This window comes from Hordeum vulgare, chromosome 3H (genome assembly GCF_904849725.1).
Source record: "Hordeum vulgare subsp. vulgare chromosome 3H, MorexV3_pseudomolecules_assembly, whole genome shotgun sequence".
Lineage (NCBI taxonomy): Eukaryota > Viridiplantae > Streptophyta > Magnoliopsida > Poales > Poaceae > Hordeum > Hordeum vulgare.
In genome coordinates, this window is record NC_058520.1 from 312429935 (window position 1) to 312438228 (window position 8294).

General features: G+C 45.0%; 1 protein-coding gene across 1 annotated transcript; it reads right to left on the reverse strand.

Annotated features, from left to right (window-relative positions):
• Positions 1–3191: 3191 nt before the first annotated feature.
• On the reverse strand, positions 3192–6977 carry LOC123443719 (RWD domain-containing protein 1). The gene is made up of 11 exons (XM_045120218.1): positions 6763–6977; positions 6557–6622; positions 6385–6452; positions 6167–6200; positions 5989–6058; positions 5791–5848; positions 4710–4838; positions 4170–4261; positions 3908–3992; positions 3691–3763; positions 3192–3610 (listed from the first exon to the last, which is right to left on the reverse strand). The coding sequence occupies exons 1-11, from the start codon at positions 6767–6769 to the stop codon at positions 3549–3551; spliced, it is 744 nt and encodes a 247-aa protein (XP_044976153.1). The 5' UTR covers positions 6770–6977; the 3' UTR covers positions 3192–3548.
• Between the last annotated feature and the right edge of the window lie 1317 nt (positions 6978–8294).

An 8294-nucleotide genomic window follows, 5' to 3' on the forward strand; every position in this document is an offset into this window, starting at 1 on the left:
GAGACATGAACTTATGTGAGATTTATTTCCATCATATGTTGTGAGTCATATGCCCCGTATTGTCATATATATCTATCTTTTTGTTCTCATATTATTCTCTGTGCAAATCCGGTATTGTCATCAATCCACCAAAAAGGGGGAGATTGTTGAGGCGTAGTTTATGCCTAAGTAATTTTGGTGATTGATGACAGTACTGTAAAGGACTAACCGTGTGTGTTAAGGTTTTAGATAACACACGTCAACGGCACAAGACGACTCGTCTCCTCATTCATGGAACGGAAGCACGGCGTTCTCTACGATTCTCTTTATTTGAGTCATAGGAAAGCCGTACTATTAAGAGGGGATCCGTAGTGGAAAGGTTTGGGTGGAATCTATCTTTGCACGCGCACACTTCACATATTCTCCCTTTCCTTCATCTTTGGAGCGGCCCCCGCCACTTTGTTTCTTGCCTCTTTGCAAAATGGTCCCCAGCGGTAGTACCGCTGGATTGCTAGCGGTAGTACCGCTGCAGCCAGCGGTAGTACCGCTAGCTGGCGGTAGTACCGCCCCTGGTCAGCGGTAGTACCGCTCCATGAGCTTAGTACCGCTTGCCTAGCGGTTGTTCGTGGACGAACCTTTTTGCGGAGACTTTCTTGGCGGTAGTAGTGCTTTTGCACTACCAGGGGCCCAGCGGTAGTACCGCTGGAGTTCCAGCGGTAGTACCGCTGCATCCAGCAGTAGTACCGCCCCTCGTCAGCGGTAGTACCGCTGGAGTGCCAGCGGTAGTACCGCTGGAGCTCGGGCAGAGAGTGGGAAAACGGTCTGATTTTTCCCCCCACTATATAAAGGGTTCTTCTAGCTGAGGAACCTTATCTCTTACCTCTCTAAGCTCCATTGTTGCGCCCCAAGCTCAAAAGTGCCCGATCTCTCTCCCTAGCCAATCAAACTTGTTGATTCTTTAGGGATTGGTTGAGAAGGCCTAGATCCACACTTCCACCAAGAGAAAAGTTGATTCCCCCCACCAATCCCTTGCGGATCTTGTTACTCTTGGGTGTTTGAGCATCCTAGACGGTTGAGGTCACCTCGAAGCCATAATCCATTGTGGTGAAGCTTCGTGGTCTAGTTGGGAGCCTCCAAGCTTTGTGTGGAGTTGCCCCAACCTTGTTTGTAAAGGTTCGGTCGCCGCCTTCAAGGGCACCTATAGTGGAATCACGGTACCTTGCATCGTGCGAGGGCGTGAGGAGAATACGGTGGCCTTAGTGGCTTTTTGGGGAGCATTGTGCCTCCACACGCTCCAACGGAGACGTACTTCCTGTCAAAGGGAAGGAACTTCGGTAACACATCCTCGTCTCCATCGGTTCCACTTGTGGTTATCTCTATCCTTTACTTTGTATTTGCTTATACTTGTGACTATATCTTACTTGTCTTAATAGCTCTCGTTGTTAGCTTCTTTAGGGTTCACCTCATTGTCGTATTATTTGTGAACCCGTATGTTGTTTACCTTAACTTGCTAAGATTAATTAAAAAGTGGTCGTTGTCTATTCACCCCCCCCCCTCTAGCCAACCATATCGATCCTTTCAGAGACATATTAGGTACAAAGGACACCTTTCGATATTTAGGGTCAATGTTGCAGAAGCATGATGATATCGATAAATATGCGGCCATCGAATCAAAATCGGATGGATGAAGTGGTGTCAAGCTTCTCAAATTTATATGACAAGAGATTGACATACAAGCTAAAAGACATGTTGTATAGAATGGTGATCAGATATGCAATGGTGTACAACGTTGAGTGTCGGCCGACTAAACGGCAACATGTTCAACAGTTGGGTGTATTGGAGGTGCGGGTTCGAGATCATGGTATACATGATATGATTGCAGTAACACCGAATGAAGAGAAGTATGTCTAACATCGTTTGAGAATGTTTTGGTATACACATCGCTGATCTCCAGAAGCTCCAATGTAGATTGGACGGTTAAAGTGCTAAGAATGTAAGAGAGATCATGATAGACCAAATTTGGCATGAGAGGAGTCGTTAAGGGAGAAGACTGGAAACTTCTATTCCTAAATAACTACTACTCACTAGCTATTTTTTCTAGACATGCAACTATGCCACAAGAGCAAGTCGTGCATGCAAGTCATAAATGATATTGTTTTTGCATTACTCTATGCATGCAAGCACCACATCATTAATTCATTCGTGTTACTCATAAGTTATTTTTTGCATTAGATCTTTTATTGAAAATATATGTTTTTGTCGCTTCCACCATTCCTATATAGTTTACATTCACAATTTTGTTAGAAATGACATTCTTTTAACATTTTTTCTAGACATGCAAACTATGCCACAAGAGCAAGTCATGCATGCAAGTCATGAATTATATTGGTTTTGCATTACTCTATGCATGCATGCACCACATCATCAATTCATGCATGTTACTCAGAAGTTATTTTTTGCATTGGATCTTTTATTGAAAATATATGTGTTCATCGCTTTCACCATTCATATGTAGTTTACATTCACATTTTTGTTAGAAATGACATTCTTTAGTTTTTTCATTTTATACCCTTTGTAATTTCGTCATTTTTAAGCTTAGATTTGCTTTCCATTAGTTATAGATATTCTTTAGCAACTTTTATGCATTCTTTTAGCAAGGTTCCCGCAACAACGCGCCGGGGCATCCTCTAATATCACCAAAGAACTAGCCATGAACAAAGATGTATGGAAAGTAACTATCCACTGTCAGAATCATGAGTTGTTTCAATATATTATGGGTTTTAGCTGTAGCCTACCCCAATTTGTTTGGGACTAAGGCTTTGTTATTGTGGTAGTAATTGTTGTTGATGCCCTATATATGACATAATCACTAGATTTATCTGCACATGGATAATTCTTCATTTATATCATATGGACCATGTCTTGATGGAGTAATTCTTGTCAAAATACCATCTTGAAATCAAATCACGTAAGATAATGGAGAGTACCAAACTATGATGGCACCACCATGTTCGGGGTTCGTAATGCAATTCCTCGTAGTAATTTGATATGGTGTTGTCACGTGATCTAGTGTAGAATGAAGATATAATGTGAGCATAAGATGATTTGCATCAAACACCGACTCTTTTTTGTGTTGGATGTATAAACTGCAAATCATGAGTCATATTATAATGCGTAACATCGATAGCATTCACGTTAAGAAACCATTTATCTTAAAGAATTAACAATGTAAACTTGGATTGAAGTATCAAGTTGACATTATCCACGTACAGAACACAAGTTATAACATGCTCTGCAAAGTGTAAATGTTCACCTGACGAAAGCCACAATAAATTACACGACGAAGTACATTACACAGATGCAGTTCCATGCTCAACGCCTCAACTTTGATCAGTGAGAGAGCACTGGTACCTCAGCTTTTTAGATATTTATGCAGCTATGTGCCACAAGGCAACCAAATGATGGGGAAACACACACAAAGATAGCGAGCTCTATGATATATGTCAAACATCGAGCTTCCCCTAAAACAGATTTTGCGCAGCATGTTTTCCCTTTTACAGGCTCCAAGCCTAAGCTGACGATTTCCCCGTCTGTTCTGCTAAAAAATGCTCGAGCATGTCCTCCTCATCATCTGCAACAACATTAGGAGGCTACGTTTTAAGGTACATGTCACTATCTAATATCCACAAAAAGTGCTAGTAGCATATTTACCTTCAAAATCATCATCGAATTCGATATCCTCCTCCTCTTCCTCCTCTTCTTCAGCAACTGTACCTGCTCCTTTCTGAAAAGGCAATTCATGCAATGAGAGAGTTACAAAAAAACATCAATAAATACAGAAATAGGAACAGGTGGCAGTAGTTAGGCATATATCCTCAAGTATGCTGCACAGAGGCAAGGAAAACATCTTATATAGGATGAACTCTACCGTTATATGCCTTCCACTTTCAAAATACTGTCTTCCAGAGAGTTTCTTTTCCTTTGGGGCAGTAAGAGCTGACTCTGGCATAAGCCTGCACATAATGGAAACTCAGAAGACTATCTATAAAGCACTATTTGGGCACTTCAAAGTTAGGCAACAAATGCTATGAAAAACATGTCAGGTGTGAGGAAGATTCATTTTCCATGACATAATCAAGGGCAAAATCAGTTATATATAACAAAAATTGAATAAATAACTGGATGCTTACTTAGCACGCTGTAGCGCCAATTCAGCTTCAAAACGTTCTCTCCAGGCCATAAAGCTCTCTACAGTAACAGCTTCGCCATGGGGTATAATGACCTAACATGCAAGTAAATCTTTCATGCATTAAGTATATGCATGGAAATTATATGTGCTAGGGGAAATGGAACGGGAAATTTCTACAGTCGATGATTCAATGGTATAACAAATGTAATAGTCGCATTTGCTGGAGTAACCATGTAAGTGGCTCAGCGGGACAAGCGCAAGAAACACTTAAAAACATGCAGTAGATAGCTGCCAGTGGCAGCAAGTTTCAAAAAAAATATATATATTGTTAGTTTGACAAGAAAATTGATTTTGTGCCACTGAATGAATGCACCACTAAATAAAGACACAGCTTTATTTCATCATCTGTCCGCTTATTCTGGATGGTGAAATATGCAACCCTTGCACTTTGCCACTTTAACAGCAATGGCTGAACCCAGTCTATACAGATACATTGCAAAGAACATACAAAAATTATATAAGGAACTAAAGCTAAGAATACCTCCTCAGCTGGTTCTTCAGTTTCGTCAGGTTCCTCATCTCCAGCATTTTGACCATATTTTTCAGTTAACCATTCTTTAGCCGAGTCGAGAAGAGTATATACCATAGCCATACCAAGATTCTCAGTTGCCTAAAGGATTGAAAGGTTGCACAGAAATGAGAAGACATATCAGGTGAACGAGGAGGATGTATACACCACACAACCAATAATAAACTTGTACGGAGTTCTGTTGGCATTTGAGCAGAATATATTCAATTTCTCCAGGCACCAGATATAACTCAGATAGAATTGATATGCACACCATTGGAGTCAAAATGACTTTTTGGCGAATCCTAGAATACTACATCTGGGTCAAAACATCGGTTGTTGTAAATATTGACAAGGTTTTCAAAGTAAACTTTGTGATTGAACGTCTATGAATACATGCTTTTTCATAAGCAACCAAGTATATATTCAGAAATTATATTTCATGATACATCTAGGATACCAATGTAGTGTTGTAGATGTTCGTATTTTTCATGATAAATCTAGTATACTCACAGTTAAAAATAAATTATTTGACTAGCATTTTTATAAAATAATATGCATTGTGGCACAGAGGGAGAAATGAACCAGTTTTCTGCGGTGGGGGTTTCCTTTACTGTTTTGTTGTTGGGGGTCTCTACGGGTTGTGGGTGCTCTTGTGGGTCGCTAAGCGCCCTATGGGTGCTGTTGTTGTGGTTAGCTAGACAAGAGTTAGCAGCATTGGTGTAAGTTTGCCAATCACGGTGGTTATGATGTGGGGAATAATCCACACAAGGTGTCGTGGTCACTCTGCAGGTGTTTCCATTAAAATCTCAACTCCTGTATTTCATTGGCACTCTTCGTAATTGAATGGCAGAGCTCCTGCTAGCTTTTCAAAAGGAAAAAATAGCTACCCCTCTACCCCCACTCCGTAAAGAGTAATAAAATAACTGTCTATGGTTATTTAGTCCGTTCCAATTATTTAAATTGAAAGACGTTCAGCTTCAGTTGCGCACTTCGACGATTTTAGCTATGCGGACTGAACACGGGATTGGAGGCAAAACCAACTCTTACATACCTCTTGGTCAAGCTTTTCTTTCAAGGATGTGAGGTCGTCTGGTTTAATACCCCGTACACTGCAGATATGTTTGCAATTCAACAATAAGCTTTAGAAAACAATAAGCACATGTCTTGTACCAAAAGCAAGAGTATTTGTAGACACAATGCTTGCTTCAAGCCATGCTGGATCATCAAGTTTTAAGTAAAATAACACAACCTTTTGATATTCACAAGTGGAGGCTCATCTGGGTACTTCTCAGTGTGTGCAAAAACAAGAGCCATTTGAACTGCAAATTAGTCCCAGATAAGACAATGGCATGAGCCCAGCATTCGGAATATAAGCAAGCTTATTCGTCTTCCCAAAAACAATAGAATTTTATAAAAGCTCAATTTACCTGGCACATGAGCTGCCTCGTCGAAATCATCGTCCTAAGTCAATATAAAGCAGGGAGTAATCACTAATTGCATCGAACCAATCAAAAAAAATTGTAAATATAACTAGCACTGCGATTTCAAGTAGGTTAAACACACGACGTTCATGGTTGTTGCCTGGGAAGAATTCAATCGAGTGCTACACATGGTGTACAGAACGGAAGGATTCCCCTGCAAGTACCTGAGGGGATAGCAGGATCTCGAAGCAGCGGGAGTTGGTGTCGATCCCGCTTTCACTGGGGTCGATCTCTGCATCAATCAAAACCCGTATACAACGGTGGTTAGGTTTGGCGAGGGATAGCAAGGCCGAGCTAGAGCAATCAAAGAAGCAAGGGGATCAGGAAAAGAAGTACCCTTGATGTCGTCCATGAGGATGGCCTGGAGGGCCTCCAACTCCATCTCCTGTTCCTGCTCGTAGTCTTTCCATGCCAATTGCCATACACGGAAGCGCAAGCGCACGCGAACAAGTGCAGTGAGTACCACAGCGGAAGCGGGAGGGGAAGAGGAAGGGTACAGCCAAGTCGGCGCGAGGAGGAAGCAGGGTTTGTGTTCGTCGTACCTGCCATGACCTGTGGCGCCTCTATTGCTTCTTACTCTGATGCTGTACTGGTGGAGGATCCAGTTCCCCTACCGGAGAAGAATGTGGAGACAGCGGAGCGGCGGCGGAAAGGCTGCGGCTGCGGGCGTCGCCGGTAGAGAAGTGTGCGAAGGAAGACGGGCTTGGCAGGGGCTCGTTCCGCTGTGGATGGGCTCTACCGGATAATGGACCTTTAGGCCCATGAGAATGAGAGGCGTTCCACGCAAGGATTTTATATGCTTTGTTCCTGCTCGCCACGCAAGCATTGCGCTCGCTACATAACCTTGGTTCATGTTAGAAATTAATTAGTACATTAATTTAAGGGATGTGTCTAACCCAAACACTCGCGCCTCCTCTTTCTCTATTGCCAACAGGCAACTGTTCTGGAGGGATGCCTCCGAACATACACCTCTTCTCTGCACCTTAACACGACTAATCATCCATTCACTTTATTCAATCTCGTTTTACTCTAACACGTTATCATGCACTTGCTCTGCCGAAAGCGAAAAGACCGTAACGAAACGAAACTCCACGGTGACCAAGAAGACGGCCATCGGCCGCTGCCTGACGAGGCCCTCCTGCTCGCACGCGCACGGGCACGGCCTCGCCATTCCCGCAAACGGCGGTGCACGAGGCAACCGACTGCGTCGTCTCCATCACGGCTGCCCTCGGGCGTCAAGACGCAAGGCAGGACGGCAGTGACTCCCGAACGCAGACAGTAGTGGTCGAGGCCCTCCCCATCACGGCTCGCGATGGAGCCCACAGCGGTTCCTCGACAGTGGCGCACCCGCATGTTCTACGTCCAGACGACGACGAAGGCGGCCAATAAAAGTGTGGCAACATCCGACGCGGCTCCCAGGGAGGAGCACGCAGCGTCCTTTGGTGGTTCGGCCTGACATTGAACGCCGTGGCTGTGGCGCCCGCTCGTGCCCCGCGCCCGTTCGCCTGGCCGCCGCCTGTCCCGGGCCACACCCGTCCGCTCGGCCGCGCCCCGTGCCCCTCAGCCTGTGCCGAGCCGCGCCCGTCCGCTCGGCCGCGCCCCGTGCCCCTCAGCCTGTGCCGAGCCGCGCCCGTCCGCTCGGCCGTGCCCCGCGCCCCTCCGCCTGACCGCCGCCCGCGCCAGCCACGCCGTGCCCACGCTCGCCCGAGACCACGCTAGGCCATAGTTGCGCTCGCCCGCGCTCGGACGCGGCGCTCGATCTCATGAACGGTGCCGCAAACGGCGCCTTCATAAGCGTGGCTTCCAGCCACGGGCTCCTTGGTGGTTCCTCTCCCAAGGAAGATGACGAGCACGGAAGGGGCTCACCTCTTCGCCGGTGAAGTGGCCAACTAGCCGTGGGAGTCTCCGCCCGTCTCGGTGCGATTTGGAAACGAAAGCGGTTGGTGGATATTTTCTCTGGTCCCTCTCCCTTATCTGCTCGCGTTGGCCTGGATGGGCTGCCTTCACGTGGCAAATTTGCTTGTGGCTGGTACTTTCTGCAGGCCGCAACGCCTGTTTTATTTGCTTATTTGCA